Below are 21,290 nucleotides of genomic sequence, written 5' to 3'. Positions count from 1 at the left end.
GGTTGTGGCCCAAAACTCTGTCGTAGTTGCTCTTTCAATTGGAAATGGATCATCAATGATTACAAGGGTGGCATAATAAGAGGTGGTTGTGAGTTTGATGAGCCAATATATAAGGATCAGCATAATACTTAAGTGGTTGGCTATGGGGGAGATGAGTTTTCATGAGGATTATTAGGTATTAAAGAATTCATGGGTGGAAAATTAAGTGGATAATGGCTATTCCAAAATGTACAGAGATGTGAATTGGAGGGAATGAGTTTTCCTCATCACCTATGTATTTGTGTAAATGTTTCAATAAATGCATATGTATTATAGAGTTTTTGAGTGAATTTTGATCTAAATAGTTTTTTGAACTTTCTAGTCGTTGGATTGAATTTTGGGTCATTAGATCTTTTTTTTATCGTTAGATTTGATCATATTTGATCACAGCCATTGGATTTAATGTATTTATAAATTAAATTTTAAAAAATTAGTTTGAATTTAAACATTTGGATCAACCAACGATCCAATCATGTGGGCCATCGGATGAAAAACTAGTCGTTGGGCTCGGTTTGGTGGCCAACAAAGCTATTAGCTTTGGTTCCAACCCGTTGCAGCTTTGTCACGTGCATGAATGTGAGAGGCACCAGTGTGCTGACTGTGGATTTTTTGCAGGCACATGCACGAGCATTGGTGGGCCAGGTTCTTAATGCAATATGGTATTTTTTTTTAGCCCAATGATTGAAAAAACTTTGGCAGGGTTTTAAAAGTTAACCCAACCATTGCAAATAGTCAAAGGTGGATTCTATTCAAATTCAAAGTTTCTTCATTGGAAAAAGAGTTCAAATCTTCTGCAGTCATTTTGTTTGTGGATTGGGCTTGCAGTTCTTTAGAGCATTCCCAATGAAGGGCTCTATATGGGGTAGTGAATATAGCCTAGTTTAGAGCTCTAAGGAATTTTTGGAGCTCTAAAAAATAATCTATCACAATGAGGGATTATGTACCTTTTGGGCTCTATATAGGACTATATATTTATTTATATAGTAATTTGATTGCGCAGTAGATTTATTTTTGTTTCAACTTTTCTTAAGTTGATTTTTGGGCATGTATCTTAAATTTTTGTTATGAACTTTTCAACCTAAAAAAATTCAAATTCTAACAAAATTAGATTTCATTACTTATGCATCATTGGATTAGATTCTCTTACCTCAATCTCATACACGGAGAGGCTAAGTCTTGTGTTTGTAGCATTTAAATAACTACATTGTAATGATTTTACAATCGAGGTTCGTTTGCTTGTATATGATTTCAAATAACAAAATTGTAATGCCCCTTAAATTAGGTATGTTGTTTGCTTATGTTTTCTTTTTAGGTCTCTAGACTACCTATGTTAAATTTCATCACTTTTTTTTTATGAACTTTTCAATCTAGAAAATTAAACACAAAGTACAATATTTTTTTCTTAATCAATAATACACAAAAGATAACAAATTTTTTTCTTAATCATTAATACACAAAAGATAACTGTTGTTTGTTTATGTTTTCTTAATGAAATAAACGGCTAAAAAATAAACCCTTAAAATAATCAACGGTTAAAAAACAAACCCGTAGAATTATGTTTTGGAATTAAAAATGTGACCCACACATTTTTAAACTAAAAACAGAAGTGGAAAGAAAAAAATAAAATAAAACTAATGAAAATGACTTGAAAACTTTGAGTTTTAATGATAAGGACAAAATAAAGGATAAAGTGAATAGTACCGGGATTGATTTTTTAGTGTAAAAATATGGTTTTTCGTTAAAGTGAACAATACCGTAAACTTTTCATTAAAACTTTCAAAAAAAAAAAAAAAAAAAGGCAAGATTGGGCCCTCAATTTAGTGTGAGTTTCTTTGTTTTTTGGAGCTAGTTATAACCTAATTTTTGCTAACTCATTTTTTAGCCTACTAGACATGAAATTTTTCAGTAGGCTATAAATTTAGTAGCCTTAAGGAGAATAAAACCCGATTTACTATTATGACTTGGCAGTTAGCTATTGGTGCCAACAACGCTCTTGGCTAATCGTCGGTCCAAAGTACACGTGGAGCTATCTGATAGGTCATAGTAACGTGGAACGAATACACCCGTCTTCCTCTAGCTTCCTATTAAACGCAAAGTTCTGCAATTTCTATGTTTTTGTATTAAGCATTTTTTCACAAAAGTACGTTTAGCAGACATTTACGCTCAAAACTCTGCTCGAGAATTGAGCGATAGAAATTGTAGTGAGAGAAAGGGAGGGGAGAGAGAGAGGGTGATGGTTTGGAGTTGCTCATCCGCCATGGATATGGTGGCTTGGAGAGGGCTGATATATGCTGGGTTCTTACTGCATTTCGTGTTCGTCTGCCAGCTCCTCCTTCTTCATCCTCTGGTTTCAGCTCTGGGTATGTTGTTTCTCTCGCTCTTTGATCTATTTCTTCGTGCGTTGATCTATTGATTTTTGTTGAATTTCATGTTTTTTTCTCAGTTGGGTTGTCTTAATTTTTGCGCCAATTTTGAAAGATTCTTGCTTTTGGGCTGTTTTTAAGGTTATTGGTGTTCTGGGCTTTAGCGGACATCAAACTATTTTGCTGTATTTATTGTGTTTGGATTCTTCAACGGCTCTGTCGGTTGTCACTTTCCATTGTACTAGGAAAAGTGCGAGGCGGCTTTGTGTTTGACAATGTTGTATTCTGGGCTTTAATTAGATTGCAGCACTCATAGGACTATGTCAATCAAAGAATCATCTTAATACGTGGGATGGGACCTAACCTTGTACTATTTGCATTAATTAAGTGTATAAAGGTTGAAGCTTGAACGAGTGATACAGCTACATGTTCAACATTAGGAATGTTTAGGTTTTAGATGAATTTTTTTGGCATTTTGAAGACTGTAATCATATTGGTGGAAAAAGGCAATAACTTTACGATTCTAATCACGAATTTTACACCCATTCGACTCTTGTATAACGGGAAAGTTGACTGAATCTGGATTATCTATATGCTCTATAGTTTTACTATGCAACTGGGAGATGGAGATTCTAGAGTAAACTCTTGTCTTTATACATACACAATGTCGAGTCGTATGGAGGTGGCATGGTAGTTTGGATTTACTGTAGTGGCAGAGATGTTATGCCTGTTAGCCTGCTGTGTTGTGAATTTGTTGAGTTCTACCTGTGGCTTGCCGAGGTGTGTTAAGAATGGCTTACAGAATATGAACCTTGAATGTACAGATGGAAAACCGGGTAATGCAGCTGAGTTGTTTGAGAGAGTTTCACAGAGTATAAAGGTGAAGCATTATAGCGAGGCACTTAATGATCTTAATGCTGCTATAGAGGCGGACCCAGCACTTTCAGAAGCATATTATCATCGGGCATCCATTCTTCGTCAGATATGCAGGTACTTTTTAAATAATCACCATTCTAACAGAATAATTTTGGTTTCGTTGAAGACTGTTTCAGCATGCGTCATTTTCTATTTAAAGTCAGAGAAAATTAGAATGTTACCTGAGCAGCTATCTTTTGACTGTATCAAATACATTGATGCATGAATATTTTTGGTTCCCCTACTATGTGTTCCTTTCAGGACCTCTCTTCTTAGCATTGTCAATTACTATTTGTGATACTAGTTTGTTCGTAACAAATCCTCCACCTTTTCCCTGACTGCTATTATTCCTTCTTATTACGGAAACCCCTTTTCTTTTCTGGTTGCTGTGATCACACTCTGTAGCAGCTATCATTTTGTGATCTACTTTGCATAATTAGTTGTCCCAAGGTCCGTTGTCTTGAAGCTTCTAGAATGCAGCACATCAGCTGTGTCTGTGTGTGCTCAAAAGCCAAAAGCAACTGAACCATGGGTTATTGTCAATATCCATTCATGCACTATCCAACTGGGCTACCAAGCCTACCACTAGTCAGCTGCTATGATACTGCTGATTAGACCAAAATAGTTGTTTGGCCTTTACTTGGTGGTTAATTCAATAAGTCACCCCCTTATTCTCTCAATAGGTGTATGTTGAGACAGACATTCTGATAAAAGAGAACTTATCATAACTTAATAACTTATATAGCTTGTATTAATCTCTTAAGTTTTCTAAAGGTCTCTAGAAATCCCATCTCCCTTGTCTTTCCAATTAATGATTGGAAACTTATATGATTCAGGCGCTTTTTGGCTGATGTAGATATGAGGAATCTGAGAAGAGCTACAAAAAGTTTTTGGAGCTAAAACCACAAGATTCAGTTGCAGAAAAGGAGCTTTCTCAATTGATTCAGGCTCAGAACGCTCTAGATACGGCTATGACTCTCTTTGAAACAGGCAACTACGCAAAATCTTTGGAATATGTTGAAAAAGTTGTATTGGTTTTCTCTCCAGCATGCCCAAAGGTAATCACATCCATTTCTTTTTGATATGGGTTGTTAATTGTTTAATTGCAATTCCATGTATTTATTGTCATATAACCAAACAGCTCTTTGGTTGATCTTAGAGAGTTAGGAGTGAGGATTTTATAAATTCAGTATTCCTGTGACCTCATAATTCTGAGTGCATTGTTTGTTGCAGGCCAAATTATTGAAGGTGAGATTGTTGTTAGCAACTAAAGACTATTCTAGTGTCATTTCTGAGGCTGGTTACATTCTGAAAGATGAGGATAATCTGGATGCATTTTTACTTCGCGGCCGTGCCTACTACTATTTAGCTGATCATGATGTTGCCCAAAGGTTTGATTGGCACCTTTTTATTTTGAGTAATGTCTTTATAATTTGGCTACAGTTGTATAAACAAATATATAATATTTCTTTAGGCATTACCAAAAGGGTCTCCGTCTAGATCCAGAGCATGGTGAACTGAAGAAAGCGTATTTTGGACTGAAAAACTTACTCAAGAAGACTAAAAGTGTAAGTCCTAACGAACTTCGTCTGAACGATTGTTTGTGTTAACTTTCTTCTTCCTCTTCCCTGAGGGGTGTGGAATGGTGTGAAGTTCAGCAAATATAGCAAATCTATTTTCTTACTCAACCTTTTTTTAGAGCTTATGTGAACCATCACCATATGATGCACCATCACCATATGATGCATTGTGTGGTATTCTCTCTCAGACAATTTTTCTTTATGCAGGCCGAAGATAATGTAAATAAGGGCAAGCTGCGTGTTGCAGTAGAGGACTTTAAGGCAGCCCTAGCATTGGACCCTAATCATCTTGCACATAATGTACATCTTCATCTTGGCTTGTGTAAAGTTTTGGTCAAGCTTGGCAGGGGAAAGGATGCTTTAAGCAGTTGCAATGAAGCACTTACAATTGATGAGGAGCTTCTAGAAGCTTTGGTTCAGGTTAGCTAGTGCTTCTATTGTCCCTTGTTTTCCTCAGTTCCGTAGTATTTTTTGTTACTGTATTGTTTAAAAATTACCCGTTTGTTTAGTATTTTGTGAACTGTGATGTATTGAGTATGACTGTGCTCAAGTTTGTTTACTATTTTGTGTTTACAGAGGGGGGAAGCTAAACTTCTGACAGAGGATTGGGAGGGAGCTGTGGAAGATCTTAAATCAGCAGCTCAACAATCGCCTCAGGTTAGCCATTATGTTTTACGTCTATAATATGAAATTTATGTAATATGCCCCTCTCACACTGCTGCAGCTACTGTTTTAATGAGTAATTTCTTGGATTAATTGCTTGCTTATTATGCAGGATATGAATATTCGAGAAGCATTGATGAGAGCCGAGAAAGCCTTAAAGATGAGCAAACGCAAAGACTGGTACAAGATTTTGGGAGTTTCAAAGACCGCATCTATATCTGAGATTAAACGTGCCTACAAGAAGCTTGCTTTGCAGTGGCATCCGGATAAAAATGTCGAGAACAGACAAGAAGCAGAGGACAAGTTCAGAGAAATTGCTGCTGCATACGAGGTCTGTATATCCCACTGAAGCTCATTTTAATCTTCCCCTTCAATTGACTCTGTGCTGTAAAAAACAAAAAATAATAATAATCCAAAATGTTGGACTACTCGTATCCATCTGACTCTTGTATAAATCCTTTTTCAGGTTCTTGGTGATGACGACAAACGTACGAGATATGATAGAGGTGAAGATATTGAAGAAATGGGAATGGGTGGTGGTGGCGGCGGTTTTAACCCTTTTGGTGGTGGTGGTGGTGGACAGCAATTTACATTCACCTTCGAAGGGGGCTTTCCTGGCGGTGGCGGTGGTGGATTTGACTTCCAGTTTTGATTGCCCATCAAGAACGCGCTCCTTCTCGTCTCATGCTTGCACAAGAGATAAACGGCTGTGCCATTCCAAAGGAGTCCCCAGAGCAGTTTTACTAATCGCTGACAGCTTTTCAGTGAGATATTTTCCGGCCACCCCAAAAGGTTTGATAGGTTTTACATGGATTTTTCGTCCGTTGAGCGTTTGCTACGCGGAAACATCAGGAGTTTAGAACTTATATTAGTTGATGAAACGAAATTTGATGAGACCATTTCTGTATATGTTGCCATGTACCATTTCGATAATGGTTTCTCATCGGACTGTGCATGGTTCTCATTAGGAGGTGAATCCTTTTAGTGAATTTTTTTTTTTTTTTTTTAATAACAAAAGAAATATGGTCGTTCAAACTGTATTATCAGATATGATTAGTAAATTGTTTTAATTATTCTTTTATTGTTCTGTCGATTGCAAATCATTTTACTGTATCAATTTTAGAACTTGTATTTTTTATGATATAAAATTACATTAGTAAATGTATTGTTGCATGTGTGAAAATTAGCTCCTACGTTAAGACAAATTCTTAGTGTAACTGGCGTCATATGGGTTGATGTGGCATGGATAAATTACAACAAAAATGAGTGAATGATAACGCATGTGACTATTTGATGGTGACGGAAAAATTATTAGAGCAATTTTTGGGAATTAAATGGCATAAATTTTAATTTTACGTGTTAAGTGAGACTGAGTTTAAGTTTCAAGAAGTGTTACCGTAAATAAGCCCTTCTAGTTACAACAGTTTTACTGCATAAGTTGTACCAGTGTGGAGAGGAAGAGGCTATTCCAAAGAACATTGTCCAATTAATTTCCAATCATAACAAATTACAAAAATTCTTGGCACAGAAGGCATAAAACAAAAACAAAACAGAAGGTAACGATGATCACAGCAGTTCAACTCGAAAATCACAAAAAGAATGCTGCAAGAATTGCTACCACCCCCACTGATGCAGCTGCTGCAATCCCATGTTGTTCTACCCCCATTGCAGATGATGCGTCAGCAGTGCTGCCGCTACCCGAGGATCCCGAAGGCGAATCAGCACCTTTAATTTTTGTTTCGGGCTTCGATGGAGCAGGAGCGGGTGCTGGAGTGCCAAAAATGCTCAAAGGAAGGAGCACCTGGTCGACCTGATACACCGCCAACTGACTGTCAGTAAAAATGGTATTAGCCACGCTTGCATTCACCACCCCTGTTGTTATGTTCACTTGGTTCCCAGATGTTGTCACATTTAACGGGAACTGCCCATCATCGGTGTTCCCGGCCTGCGTATGCAGAGGGTTGGACACGGTTTGGAATTGCGCAGCAGAATAGAAAGATGGTAGCACATGGAACTGCACAAGCTGCAGTTTTTGCTGCTCAGAAATGGAGTTTAGCGTGCCGGCTTTGAGGCTGGAGAAGGCGTTGTCAGTTGGTGCAAAGATGGTCATGCCTTGGTTTGAGGTGCTGAGCTGGGTGTTGATTTGGTCAGCCATCTTGGTGGATTTGAGGAGCTTGATCAAGGTGGTGAATTGGCCTGCCTTCTCGAGGACGGCAGTCACGTTGGTGGCTGATGGCGCGGGGGCTGCTGCCGGAGACTGAGCTGAAATAGTGGATGAGAACGAATGGAGAAACAAGACTAGCAAAATGAAGAAAGATTGGGGTGCCATCTTTTTTCCTCTTTTTTTTTTTTTCCTTGGTGATTTTTTTTTTATACGTTGTGACTTGGTTTTGGTGTATAAGTTAGGGAGAGATGAGGGTATATATTTTGAGGGTGTGATCAAATGAGAGTGGAGAATTAGGTGAAAGGAGGTGGTTTTAAGGTGGCTAGACAATGCCATCTGAACAGAATGTGCATCTTTTTCTTGGCAAATAAGAGGAATAGTGAAATATGGAGAGAGAGAGAGAGAGAGAGAGAGAGAGAGAGAGGAGATTTTGCTTGGCAGGAAAGGAAAAATAGCTGGAAATGTGAATGAAGGGAGTGGGGTATGAGGGAGAATGATGGGGTTTTTTTGCTTTTGTTTTGGTCCAACTTCAAAGAAGAAAGCTTGCAGTTAAAGTATTTTCATTACAAGCAGTTAGGATGGGACCAATTTCTGGCATTCTTTGATTCTTGGTCACCCTTGAAATTGATATGGCATTCAAAGAAGGAAGGGGAAGTGTCACTACCGCAAAACAAATCAATGCTAACACTAATAGTAACTTTCGGAAACTATTATTAACGCTTTAAAATAGTCAACGGTCATTTTCTTTTTTTACTTTTTTTTTTTATTAAAAAAAAATGTATATGATGATTATTTTAAAGTGTCAATAACAGCCCTTGAAATCTAGCATTTGATTATGAATTTTTCATGGGAGCATTACATGTGAAACTTTAATTAACAAACTAAAAAAGTGCAAATCTAGAATTTGGAACTACAACTATGCCTTTTTGAGATTAGTCTTAGCACATCATTATAATAACTACTTCTCATGTTTAACATGGCCCTTGGAAAATTTAGTGTTCTTCATTAAGCAAACAAATGAAAAACAGTTGAGCAGGCAATTTCAACCATTTAAAATGATTTACATCTTTTTAATTCCAAATTACAGATCCAATAACCACCAGTGGGTCTATTAACTTTATAAATAAAAAAACATAAAAAAAAACAGAGAGAAGACATTTCTCAAATCCAAATGCAATGTTGTGTCAACTGGGCTAGAAATCCAACCTTCTTCAAGTTTGAGAACAAATTGGGCCAACCCTATTAATCTTCCATGTGAGCTTGATATATCAAGGCAATGCCCAATATTTTCAATCCAAAAAGCCTATCAATCTTTTCTCTTTGTTGTTCTCTCTCTCTCTCTCTCTCTCTCTCTCTCTCGTTAAGTTTCTTGTTTCTTTTGGAAATTGGCCCAGATGGATCACAAGATCCATGTGAAGTATTTTGTTAAAAAGTAGACCAATTCTATTTGGAGGAAAAAATCTTGTGTGCAACATTCGGATCGCATAGGCTGTTTAACTTATCACAAAGTCACAAAGTGCCAAGTCCTTGTATTTATATACCACTTTAGTCTCATACAAGTACTCTTACTTTTGTGAGTGAATTAGACAATCCACTTGATCTGACAATTGTACACTAAAATCTCTCTGTTTGTAGATGGTAGCAGATCTGACGTCTCCGTATTTGTCTCTTTTCTAGTTATTGACATGTGTCTCTCAACTTAACTTTATATCTAACAGTGTTAAACATTATATAAAATTAGTAAAAAGAATTAAAGTTAAAGGAAAACAAGCATCAAACAGCCATCCAATAGTTGAATATCAGATAATTGAACATACGAAGAATAATAAACTAATAAATCATTAACTGAAAGAAGATTGTCATGACGGCTACATAACTTAAGAGACTACATTGTGAATGACTTGTTCTTCATACTAAACTATAAGCTATATTTATAGAGAGAAAAATCTAGAAACTCTAACTCGGATGGAAAGCAGTTGAGCTTTTGCATAACGGTATGAGTTTGAACCGCACCGATTACTAATCTAACAAAATCTATCGTTTAACCAAAAAAAAACCAAAAACTAAGAGACGCATGTCAAAAAATTACAAAAACATAAAGAAGACATGAAAATGACATCAGATCCACACATGTGAACCTCAACTTTGATCTTTATTTATTTCCAAAACCCAAGAGAAACATACCATCCAAGCATGATGCAGGTGCACTTGCATCCACTTCTACAGTGGTCCTAATACATCCATTTCTTCTGACAATAATTCTAGACTTAATATTTTCCAATTTTAATCATACAATAATACTAGAATTATCGGGAAAAAAAAAATCATCCATAGTTTCCAAAAAATAGAGGCAAGTGACGTAAACCTAAAAGAAATTTCAATGACAAATATTACACTCTCTTCAAATAATGTGACACTTGCATTTCATGTTTGATATCCTTACTTATTAAAAAGGAATTGTTTTTTTTTTACTTCTTTTCATTTTTTGTCAATAATTCCCTCTTCTCATTGAATTCTTTATTAAGAAGTCGGAAATCCGAAGTTGTGACTTCTTTCAAGATTGAGAAGAGAACTAGTTGGCTTTTTCATTGTATTGATTAAATTACAGATAAATTTAGAACTAATTACAAACTTTTAATAACGTATGACGCTCGAATACTAAGATGTCAATAAAAAACGTTAAGTTGCTGTTTATATACAACTTAATGTTGGTATAGTATTATAACCAAATTTAATCGGTGTATTTCTATACAAAAAAAAAAAAAAAAAAAAACGACATTTTTTTTTTGTATGAATGCCATAAAAAAATTTACAAACCTCACAATGTGAACGATAAATTTTTTTTTTTTTAATAAAATATGAAACTCGAATAATATGATGTCAATAAATATCTCAAAATTATAATTTTAGTATGTATGGTATGAGTTGAATTAATTGTTTTCATACAAGCGATATGAGAACGATGATTTGAACTTTGGGGTCCCATGTGAAAAAGGAAATTGCCCTTAGGTGACCCAGAAATCTGTTCGATAGATTGTTTGAAGTCCCAATTTTGTTTTTTTGTTTTTTTTTTTGTTTTCACCAAGGAAAGCCCCAAAGTGAACAAAGCCAACCTCTTTCCCCAGTTGAATCATCAAATCCAATCTCCTGTTATTTCCTGCTTTTTCATCAAACTCTCACTGTCTAACCACTTAGTACTACAGTCTTAGTGGTATTTCTCTTCATTTATAAGTGAAAGGTCTAGATTTGAATCTCGCCACAGGAGAATTTGAATCATATTATTGCTAGTCCATTGTGAGATTAAATCCACCCCCTCCCTCCCCGTTTAGACAATCTCCAACCGAAATGGTTAATTTACAATCTCGTCCAAAATTATAACAGTACAAAAAAATATTTTTAAATGAACAGTGTTAGACCATACTCATATACCATCTCCAACCGAAAGGCTAAACATAGCGCCTTCAATAATTTATTATTTTTAGGTTTGTACTTTAAACTAATGTGGATATTTTCAAATCTAGTTATTGAATTTGAATCAATTACTTAAATTGAGGGGGCTACACTTGGCTAGCGTGATGCCCTTTTGGCCAGATAATGGCTTGGTTGGCTCAATAAAATTATAGTCAAGCCATCAATTAAAAATGAGTTTTAGAACAAATCAGGCTATTTTTTTTTATTTTTGAACATTTAACCCTTCTCATTGGAGAGGCCGAGTAGATAATACGGGTAAAAATAAAAATAAAAAATAAAAAAAACACTCTCACTATCAAAAGTTACATGCCCTCCAAAATAAAGGTACCAGGATCCTAGCCGTTCACTGCATTGACTGGTAGCACAAATCAAATCTTCACCCTCAAAAATTTACCAACAAACAATTCTCCCATAAGCCACAAACCAGACAGTCCAAGCCATTTGATCCGGAAGCCATAGAAGCCCCCGCGAGAGCACGATAACGCAAAAACAGAGCAAAACCCACGTTTCTCCTATCAATTTCGAACCAAGAACAACCAAAAAGTTAAAGCATTTCAAACCCTAGGAGGGGTCATGATCGTATGCTCCCAGGGCTAATCGCGGACGACGACACCATGATCAACACGGCCAACGGTATGATGCAAACGACTTCGTCTAGCAATGCTCAGTCGCCGGGCCTCAAGACCTATTTCAAAACCCCTGAGGGGAAGTACAAGCTTCACTACGAGAAGACGTATCCTTCGGGGCTCCTTCACTTCGCCAATGGCAAAACCGTCACTCAGGTGCACTTGATTTTCCGCCATTAATTTCCTTCGTTCCCCTTTTTGGGAATCTTGCTTTTTTGGGTAGCCATTTTTTGGGGTTTTCTTGGAAAGCTGTGAGCTTTTCTGCTTTTGGTAATGGAGATTGTTTAGGGTTTTTGCCAGTGGTTAAAGAAGCACGTGGCAGAACATTGAAGATTGGAATTTAATTTTCTGGGTTTTGTTTGTAGTGTGTAATTTTTGAAGTTAATTGTTTAAAGAAATGTTGAATGCTGGATATGTGAGGTGATTCAAGAGCCAGTATTCGAAATCATTTATCCTACTTCAACATTTAATCTTCAAATGTTTTCGTCATTTCCATATTACGGTATATAAATTAAAAGCCTTCTGGGTTGTTGATTGTCAGGCAATACTAGCACAACTTAAGGACAAGCCTGCTCCATCAACCCCGACTGCACCATCTTCGAGCTTCAGCACTGGCAGTGGCGTACGTTCGGCTGCGGCACGGTTTTTGGGTGGTGCTAATGGGAGCCGGGCGCTTAGTTTTGTTGGAGGGAATGGAGGGAGTAAGAGTGTCAGTGCAAATAGTAGAGTTGGGTCTTTGGTGGCTTCCAGTTCGAATACTTCAACATCTACTTCGAATTTTGATGGGAAAGGGACTTACTTAATCTTCAATGTGGGGGAAGCGATCTTCATCAGTGATTTAAATTCTCAAGACAAGGTATTTTAGGAGTGATTTTGTAGGTTTAGGCGCTGGGATTGGTTTATGATAGGTTTCTTGTGCATGTAGGATCCAATAAAGTCTATACATTTCAGTAATTCAAACCCTGTCTGCCACGCATTTGATCAAGACGCAAAGGATGGTCATGATTTGATTATTGGGTTGAGTTCTGGTGATGGTACAAATGTTTGCTTGCACTTGAAATCACAATCTTTTTATTTTATTTGGTATGAAGTTCAAATATTTTGAATGGTTGTATGTTTATCTTTGTAGTCTACTCAGTGTCACTGAGACAGCAATTGCAGGATGTTGGAAAGAAGCTTGTAGGTGCTCAGCATTATAATAAAGATGGCTCTGTCAGTAACAGGTAAGATTAACTCTCTCATATTTTAATGATTTGATGAATATTAATACAACTGGAAAAGTTTTACTCATTTTTAGCTTATCTACCGTAAAAGGATTATATATTTCAAAAAACTGCATGAAACTAGAAGTAGATTAAATACATTCTTTATAGAAGGTTTGAACGTAATGGTTGTTTCTGTGATGTCGAATTGTTTAGAATAAGCTGCAGAGCTACCTACAATTTGTTCATTGATACAGTGTGGGTTGATATATTTGAATTTTTAAATTGGCTTCTGTAGAGATTAGAAAGTTGCTTAACTGTCCTAAAAGGAAAATAGAGCATATAAGTGGCTGTGGATCTTAGTCTATTTCTGGTTTGGTAGACTTCACATTGACCAGTATAATTTTCTCTCTACATGCAAGTTGGTGGTACTCTCTTGTTTCATCACTCTTGCAAGGACTGATTTCTTACTCTCACTTCGGCCAATTTAAGAAGTCCAATGTGGATTCTGGATCTTTTGGTTTCAAGAATGTTCTAGTAGATGCTTGGCTGAGGCCCTTTTGATGCCTTATTGTACATTTTCGATCTTTTGTTTATAAAACAGTAGCTTACATCCCTGTGTCCTATGATCTGGGGTCTAACTGAACTGATGAGTCCATGTAACTTAGAGTATTGTGCATTTGTACTGATTTCTAGCTTGTGTGTCATTTCCTCAATGGGCATCATTTGAGAGCATTGTGACTCTTTGACTTTCGTGGGTACTTTCGTGGAGTAGCTTGATTAATACCTGTTTTCAACAGCCGTTGTACTAGTATTGCATGGGTTCCTGGTGGTGACGGTGCTTTTGTTGTCGCTCATGCCGATGGGAATCTTTATGTATATGAAAAGGCAAGCCTCTATTATTGGAACATACTTTTCCCTAACTTTGCTTTTATGTTCCATGTGTTTAGGTAATTTGAGTGTATTTTTATTTATCTTTATTTCTTTCTAGAGCAAAGATGGGGCTGGTGATTCTTCATTCCCTATTATCAAAGATCCAGCTCAATTTTCAGTTTCCCATGCACGTTACAATAAGGTATTGAGTTATGTTCCCCATGTTATTTCTTCTGAACATGGCTCTGCAAGTTTTTCTGTAATTTAAATAAGGCATGACATGCAGCTGTTCTGTCACCATGGTGATTTAAGACTTCTGACAGTTAATAGACTCTGTTTATCTTTCGATATCACAGCTTGTATCATATTCTAGGTGTAAATGTTTTTGGGTGCTTGTGAAACTCAGTCTTCAATCTGCTAGGCTGTTTTAACCTACAATGTTCTCAAATGTAAAGTTGTTCGTGCGCAACCTATCAGATTATTTAAGTTCTGTTTGGCGTCTATACAATTGTATGTGTATTTACGTAACAACTCTAGTATGTTCAGATGGGGTATTTGTACCATATAGTAGCAGTAGCTACTGAAGTTCATACATCAGGTGGGTTGACAGGAGTTTGCCTGCACATGCAAGTTCTATTCATGCATCGGGTCATTGGCTGAAAATATGCTTATGTTCTCATCATGTCTGTTGAAGAGACCTATTTCCCTTGTGCAACACCAAGCAGGATAAAATTGGTGGTCCATCGTGTATTATTTATTTCTTCAAAGCATATTTGGGGGTCTAGCCTCTAGTAAATCTCCATATGTTCGCCGGTTGAGATCTTACAGGCTTATGTGCAGTATACTGGAATATCACTATGGTTACTGAATACTGCATTTGCATCAACATATGTCAGATAGTTACAAGGAAGAAATGTATATCTGAATTTCTTTTTCTGTTTCCGTCTTCAACTACCATTTTTTCATTAACTTCCTGTTATGCGTATGCAGAGTAACCCATTTGTCAGATGGCATATCGGCCAAGGTTCAGTTAATAGTATTGCTTTCTCGACTGATGGGGCCTATTTAGCAACTGTTGGAAGAGATGGTATAATGTCAATACAATATTGTTTGCGTTGTGCAATTGGTCTTTGCTTTCCTGGTTCTTCAAGGATCCTTCTATTCCTTAGGTTAGATACAAGCTAAATTTAATTACTGAATGCAGGTTATCTACGTGTTTTTGACTACTCAAAGGAGCAACTTATATGCGGTGGAAAAAGTTACTATGGTGCTCTCTTATGTTGCGCTTGGAGGTGTGCACCATTACTGGTTTTCTATTGAAGCTCTTGCTGGTTTTTTAATCTGATCTTGTAAATTACCTATAAATTTTAAACTTCTTTGTATTTGGCTCTTTCTGCATCAATATATTATTATACTTTTAAGATGATAGTATGACTGACTACAATGCAACAGCATGGATGGAAAATACATCCTCACAGGAGGCGAAGATGATTTAGTTCAAGTTTGGAGCATGGAAGATCGGAAAGTTGTAGCTTGGGGAGAGGGTCACAACTCTTGGGTTAGTTTCTTAAATAGCATTGTGCGTGTTATAATTACCTGATTGTGGCTGGTTTACTTAGTTCTTACCAGATGACGTTGGCAGGTCAGTGGAGTGGCTTTTGATTCATATTGTTCATCACCAAATTCAGATGGCATGGGGGGAACTGTCATGTACCGGTTTGGTTCCGTCGGTCAGGTATCAGAAACTATTATGTCAGATGGTATAGTGGTATCCAAGCATGCGAGATGTTCCAAAAAATTCTCAAATTTAAGGATTAAAAGGATTAAAAAAAAAAAAATCTCAAATTTAAGGATCAAAATCAGAAACTATTATGTCAAAAATTATGTATTTACATTCATAATCAGATAATCTCATGTATAAGAATGCCGTAATGCAATTGGTTGTAAATGAATATGTAAGATTGACGATGATCTTTTCTCTATAATTCTTGTTAGTGTTTCTGTTTATACTTTCCGTTTGACTGCAGGACACACAGTTGCTTCTGTGGGACCTGGAGATGGATGAGATTGTGGTGCCATTGCGACGATGCCCTCCTGGTGGCTCCCCCACATATAGTGCTGGAAGCCAGTCGTCTCACTGGGACAATGCACTTCCAGTGGGTAACCTGCAGCCTGCTCCAAGCATGCGAGATGTTCCAAAAATCTCACCGCTGGTTGCTCACCGGGTACACACTGAACCCCTCTCTGGCGTAATGTTTACCCAAGAATCCATTCTCACTGTCTGCAGAGAGGGGCATATAAAAGTTTGGGTGAGACCGGGCGTTTCAGAAACCCAATCAAACAACTCAGCTGAATTAAGTACCAGCTCAAAGGAGAAGCCTTTGTCCTTTGTTAAGGTTGGCAGTTCGAGTTACAAGCAATGACCAGACTGTCATCAGACGAAGCTAAACGATCATCTCTTTTTTATCTTTCGATTTTTTCTCCATCGGGTTACAGTTCTAGCTATTTGCCTGTGTGGCATTTTTCTCTTGTTGTCCAGTTGGTTTTTCCAGAAAAAAGCACTTTTGTGAGCGTAATCTGATTGGCATTGCCATGCAACCAACTGATTCTATTGTATAGACAAAAATGTCATTGAAGGCAGTAAGAGGTTGGGAGGGAGATGCCCCCATTTGTAATTACGAAACGGCTTTTTGCTAGAATATATTTACTGACCTACAGCAATAATATGATGTTTGATACGAAGAACAGAGGAAGACGTTGTGGTATTTTTTCACGAAAATTTTGATCACGAAACCATAAACGAAGGACGAGCCAAACTATGTATACAAAACAGTTCATGTACAACGCTTAACATGTGCTATATTTTGGGGCAGTTTACAGCCAGACTTTCCTTTAGCATGCAGCGGTGGTATTCATGCATACAGAAGTAGAGCCATGAGTAAGTTCTGCACCTTCAGGTTCATTTTCCCGCTGTTGGGGATTCGTTTGTGTTTGTTGTGTATTCTGTGGTGATTGATTCGGTCGTGTCACCTCCTGAGAACCATGCTGTTGATTTGACTGCCGAGATTGCCATCTTCCCCTCCATCTCAAAGCCTCAACAATGATAGAGCTTCCACACATTGTAATTCCGAACCCTGAAAAGGTGGCGAGGAGAAGAGCCAGAACTGCCTGCATGTGAATCTGTGGACCGGACAAGAACATACAAACACCAATATTCAACAAGTGCATTCACACGACCATCGGTGTTTTGATCAGTGGTTCTAAGCATTTGTAACCAAAATTTCGAAAACTTTCTCAAATTAAGTAGGGTCATCACATTATCAGGTTTACTTGCCAAATCCTACCACTGCTTGATTACTAGAGCAACTCTTACCAATGAATAAAGTAGATGTGCTGCAATAACGACCAGTGCAAACTGTGTAGTTGCATAAATCCAGACATATCTTCTTCTCACTGTGCACGAATTTCTACGTCAGTATAACAGAAAGATCGTTCTCTTGGTTCTACTGAACGGAAAATCGCTGAATTCATGCTACGCAAAATATTTGCATGAACAAAGAATTTCAAAGTTATCTTACCCATTGTGGTCGATGTCATGGATGCCAGAAGACCCAAAATGCAGGAAAAAGGAAGAGAGAGAGTGATTGCGTGTGATCCCATTTTCCCCACCTGTCCATGTGATTTGATTAGAATTTGAAAGGCTAAGAAAGAAAAGCATAACGAAGTTGCATGACGTACCAGAAGCTGCTCCAGAAGACAGAAGTAAGCAAGCATGCTGACTATGGCAAGGATGGGAACATCCTGCCAAGCCCTGACAAAATTTGTGTAAACTATTAGTTATGCCATACTATGAGGTGGTACCGAACACAATAAGAAAATAAACCCGCACAATAAAGACACAGCAAGTGCAGAAATTTCCGCTTCCTAAGCATTATATCAGTTGAAAATTTTCAACTTGCCTATATTGAGTAACCTCAGCCTGCTGTGCTCTACTTGCTCGAAAATTAACAGCCTGAGAATTTTGAATTCGTAGAAGTGTGACCGGTAGGTTCTGAACATCTTCTCCGCACACATCGCATGTTTTATTACCCTTAATGCTGAACCATTTTACAGCACATTTTTGGTGGGCAAGAGCAAGGTCGCCTTTACAGCTGCATTCCATCTTGAGGGTGTTGGCATCTTCACCCAGCTCAACGAAGCAAATTCGACAAACAGCTTCTTCTTCAGCAATATCTTCACCACCATCATCACTTCCATCTGAACCACGAAACTAAGATAAGGCATAGGTTGGTTATCACAAGTTACAAAACTAGGGTCAAAGGTAGCTAGAATCTGAAAATACAGACAATTAGCATAACATGGTACTTAGGTGCATTCGCAAACGAATAGAAGAGGGTTTTTGTTGATATGGACAAAGACAATTAGAAGCAGAACTTACTAGTGACATTTATTGGGGATGTGCTTGATGTAGTTGTGACAGTCCTCTCAGCCACTCGTGGCGTGGTTGGAATTACACGAATGACACTGCCTGCATATATACTTCCATCTTTCTTAATTGCAGGAACTGAACGTGAGCGACGAATAGGTTGTTGGGCCTCTGCTTTCTACAAAGTCAAGAATCAGGTGGAACAGCAGACAAAGATATCTGTGAGGGTTACTTGAGACAAAAATAAAAAACTATGCTAGAAACTCATTCCTGACAAAATACGTTCAACAAGTAGACGCACTCCACTGCCATCTCTGGATGCAGAGCTCAAGGCTTAAAGTGATAGTTCTAAGAGAAGTACCTCATGGAAGTAATTTTAAAAGCAACAAACGTCTCAAACATCATAAAATGAAAGGGCAGTAGACCCACTGTAGGATTCAAACAGATAGAGGAGAGAATAGGAGGAAATGTTTAGCCTCCGCTTAAAATTGTGTTGCACCGAAGGACAACTTACGCTGCTAATCAGTCTATAAAACTAAATATTATATCGTATCAACTGTTATTAACACCCGCTTCATTTATTCTCTAGGTCATCAAGAACCAAGGCGAAAAGGTTGTCTTTCTGGTCTAATTGATATTTTCAGTAGAAGCAGTACAAGAAGTTAAGGGGGAAGTCAGGGAACCCATCATAAGGACGGTGCACTGCCACCAGACCATGCAACATTGAGGAAACCAAATGACTGTAAACATATACAACAAACTTACACACATTAAAAGCACAAGACTTCAAATTGTATCTAAAAAATTTTGTTATTATAAGATTTCTGTAAACTATGCTCAACTTGAATTCTTCTCAACAAAACAGTTATTGTGAAACTAACAAGTGATAGATACTCACCAGATCAATTGTGTTCCTGCCATGCATAGACTCTAGATTTGAGTGAGCAATTGGAGTTGCAGGCAAGGATGATCCGGTTTTCGTCCTGGGAGTTAAAAGCATTGCAAAGGACCAGGCCCTTGGAGTTGAAGGCTTCTCACGTGTCCCCGCAGGCAAGCCTCCTAGTGCTCGAGCGGCAGCCTTCTCAATATCCAAAGTAGTGTTCCAATTTTTGAAACTTAGTCTTGGAAGGAGGCTTCTTTTTGTGGTTGATTTAGTTTTTGATGACGAGGGACCTGGGGACTCATTGATTTTAGCTAAACTAGGGCTGGGTAATGGGGAGAAATTTACTCTTTTGGGAGTGGGGCTCGGCGTTGGGGGCATGTTTATTCTCACAAAATTCTCTTTGGCATCCTCAAGAGTTCTTGAAGGTATCTGTAAGACGAGGTTCTGTCGTCTCCACAGATGGCCAGGAGGTGCTTCTTCAATTATCTCAGTGGAAACTCCATCCTGTGGAAAAAGAAAGATCATCCAGGATCAGCAAAACACAAGAAAGCATTCTACAAACATGATCAACTACTACTTATACACCAATATCAGACAAGCACATGGATCATGCACAACAACATAAGATGTGAAAATTGAAGAACTAGAACGAGTCGGTTTCATTTCACTTGCATAAATATGCGACATTGAGGACAAAACCGGCATAAGGAACCAAACGAGACATAATATCGAACCAAATTTACAAAAGAGCAAATGATATGAATTGTCCCATGTTAAGAACATCACGAAAACACAGAATTTCGAAAACAACCTGAAAGGTAAGTTCTTTTTTACCAAAAAATTAAGGAAAAAAGATGGAAATATAACACGAAAACAATAACAGCATAAACCCTGACTAGTTCTAAACTTGAGTTTCATAGTTATACAGATACCAACTTAGTATTGAAAATATGATTAATGGCAGTTTAAGCATGCATTAACCCAATTTATGTAAAAAAGAACAAGAAATTAAAGGAAAAAAAACCTAATACGAAGTCAAAATTTCATAATTCACAAACAAACATCTGACAAAATCATCAAATGAAGTGAATCAACAAGTAAGGAAAATGGAAAGCAGGAAAACGAATATATAAGAACAACGCATGAACGAATTTTCAAAAAAAAATGGGACACCATGTAGGTTGAAGGCTCAGCTTCGTTGGTGAAAATGCCGCCACCGATTTTAGCAAAGGTTCCATCGTCAGTCGCCATAGCTCAAAGGCCACTGCTACAGGTTCTGCAAAACCACTAAAACCCAGTAGAGAGAAAAGGTAGAGGAGCTGGAAAAACAGAGAGGTGTGTTTACGTTAACTCTTGAAGTGGCAGCTGAGACAGAGAAAGAGAAGGCAGCTGAGAGTCTCTCTCCTCAGACTGAGTCTCGAGCAATTCAAGGGCCCCCAGTTACTGCAATGGAGCAGGGGAGGGAAGAAATTGTTTAGCATGCCGGTAACATGCCTAGGTAAAGTATTCAATTTTTTAGAATAAAAATATCCGAGGTAAAGTAGGAGTGACTGCAATTGAAGAAAAGATGAGAGAAAGTCGGTTAAGATAGTTTGGACACATGAACTGAAGACTGACAGATTCTTAGGTTAGCAGATGCAACTATGAGACGAAAGTTCAGAGCAAAAGGGGTAGAGTAAAACTTAGGAAGACTTGAAAAGAGGCTTTAAAGAGATATGTAGTACCTGGAGCTAACGGAAGATAGTCGCAAAAACCGAACACAGTAGTCTTCTAGGATTCATACAGCCGATCCCACTCAGTGGGATAAGGCTTGATTGTTGTCATTATATCCAACCACTTGTTGCCGAAACAAAGATCTCTTAGAGAAGGGAGGGAAGGGAATAGGAAAGATGGTTCGACATCGGCAACAAAGAGTAATGCTAGGTAGATTAACTTTTTTAAACCAAATTTATAAATCATATGATTTGTTACAAATAAAAAATAAAAACGTTAATCAACATAACTTACTATCTGTATCCATTTACGATTAATTAAACAATCAATATCTCTTTAAACCAAAATTTACTACCTAAACTTTGATGTTTT

The 21,290-nt window shown here is 37.5% G+C and overlaps 4 protein-coding genes across 6 annotated transcripts; 2 read left to right on the top strand and 2 right to left on the bottom strand.

The window, feature by feature from the left end:
- Positions 1–2,154: 2,154 nt before the first annotated feature.
- On the top strand, positions 2,155–6,641 carry LOC103934722 (dnaJ protein P58IPK homolog). The gene is made up of 9 exons (XM_009344473.2): positions 2,155–2,399; positions 3,227–3,392; positions 4,174–4,375; positions 4,551–4,708; positions 4,792–4,885; positions 5,105–5,317; positions 5,474–5,554; positions 5,673–5,891; positions 6,027–6,641. The coding sequence occupies exons 1-9, from the start codon at positions 2,273–2,275 to the stop codon at positions 6,210–6,212; spliced, it is 1,446 nt and encodes a 481-aa protein (XP_009342748.2). The 5' UTR covers positions 2,155–2,272; the 3' UTR covers positions 6,213–6,641.
- A 383-nt stretch (positions 6,642–7,024) lies between these two features.
- On the bottom strand, positions 7,025–8,004 carry LOC103934731 (fasciclin-like arabinogalactan protein 11). Its single transcript, XM_009344482.3, has one exon. It carries the CDS (start codon positions 7,887–7,889, stop codon positions 7,149–7,151), a length of 741 nt encoding a protein of 246 aa, XP_009342757.1. The 5' UTR covers positions 7,890–8,004; the 3' UTR covers positions 7,025–7,148.
- Positions 8,005–11,610: 3,606 nt separating this feature from the next.
- LOC103934737 (WD repeat-containing protein 20) lies at positions 11,611–16,571 on the top strand. 2 transcript variants are annotated; one of them, XR_007252069.1, is made up of 11 exons: positions 11,611–11,977; positions 12,363–12,677; positions 12,747–12,855; positions 12,951–13,044; positions 13,824–13,911; positions 14,015–14,098; positions 14,887–14,983; positions 15,101–15,188; positions 15,349–15,454; positions 15,544–15,631; positions 15,924–16,066. XR_007252069.1 is itself a non-coding variant. In XM_009344490.3 (11 exons), the coding sequence occupies exons 1-11, from the start codon at positions 11,777–11,779 to the stop codon at positions 16,317–16,319; spliced, it is 1,671 nt and encodes a 556-aa protein (XP_009342765.1). In that variant the 5' UTR covers positions 11,613–11,776; the 3' UTR covers positions 16,320–16,571. The 2 variants fall into 2 exon arrangements, 1 of the variants encoding a protein (XP_009342765.1); XM_009344490.3 differs by having other exon boundaries at positions 11,613–11,977; positions 15,539–15,631; positions 15,924–16,571.
- A 70-nt stretch (positions 16,572–16,641) lies between these two features.
- LOC103934748 lies at positions 16,642–20,690 on the bottom strand. Of its 2 annotated transcripts, none has more exons than XM_009344498.3 (8): positions 20,379–20,689; positions 19,221–19,709; positions 18,335–18,500; positions 17,856–18,153; positions 17,635–17,707; positions 17,475–17,565; positions 17,270–17,349; positions 16,642–17,076 (listed from the first exon to the last, which is right to left on the bottom strand). In XM_009344498.3, exons 1-8 carry the CDS (start codon positions 20,454–20,456, stop codon positions 16,789–16,791), a joined length of 1,563 nt encoding a protein of 520 aa, XP_009342773.2. In that variant the 5' UTR covers positions 20,457–20,689; the 3' UTR covers positions 16,642–16,788. The 2 variants fall into 2 exon arrangements, with proteins under 2 accessions (XP_009342773.2, XP_048423654.1); XM_048567697.1 differs by having other exon boundaries at positions 16,841–17,030; positions 20,379–20,690.
- Between the last annotated feature and the right edge of the window lie 600 nt (positions 20,691–21,290).

The sequence above is a fragment of a genome, unplaced genomic scaffold, assembly GCF_019419815.1.
Source record: "Pyrus x bretschneideri cultivar Hongxiangsu unplaced genomic scaffold, Pyrus_bretschneideri_v1 Contig45, whole genome shotgun sequence".
Taxonomy (NCBI): domain Eukaryota; kingdom Viridiplantae; phylum Streptophyta; class Magnoliopsida; order Rosales; family Rosaceae; genus Pyrus; species Pyrus x bretschneideri.
Note: the sequence above shows the minus strand (reverse complement) of the source record. Positions and strands in the feature narration are given on the sequence as shown.

Coding starts and splice junctions, on each gene's coding strand:
- LOC103934722 (XM_009344473.2), top strand. CDS start 2,273: ATGGTTTGGAGTTGCTCATCCGCCATGGATATGGTGGCTTGGAGAGGG. Junction 2,400..3,226: donor TCCTCTGGTTTCAGCTCTGG/GTATGTTGTTTC, acceptor TTGAATGTACAG/ATGGAAAACCGGGTAATGCA. Junction 4,886..5,104: donor TACTCAAGAAGACTAAAAGT/GTAAGTCCTAAC, acceptor TTCTTTATGCAG/GCCGAAGATAATGTAAATAA.
- LOC103934731 (XM_009344482.3), bottom strand. CDS start 7,889: ATGGCACCCCAATCTTTCTTCATTTTGCTAGTCTTGTTTCTCCATTCG.
- LOC103934737 (XM_009344490.3), top strand. CDS start 11,777: ATGCTCCCAGGGCTAATCGCGGACGACGACACCATGATCAACACGGCC. Junction 12,856..12,950: donor TGGGTTGAGTTCTGGTGATG/GTACAAATGTTT, acceptor TTATCTTTGTAG/TCTACTCAGTGTCACTGAGA. Junction 14,984..15,100: donor AGCAACTGTTGGAAGAGATG/GTATAATGTCAA, acceptor TACTGAATGCAG/GTTATCTACGTGTTTTTGAC.
- LOC103934748 (XM_009344498.3), bottom strand. CDS start 20,456: ATGGCGACTGACGATGGAACCTTTGCTAAAATCGGTGGCGGCATTTTC. Junction 19,710..20,378: donor CTGAGCCTTCAACCTACATG/GTGTCCCATTTT, acceptor CTTTTTCCACAG/GATGGAGTTTCCACTGAGAT. Junction 18,154..18,334: donor ATCCCCAATAAATGTCACTA/GTAAGTTCTGCT, acceptor TTCGTGGTTCAG/ATGGAAGTGATGATGGTGGT.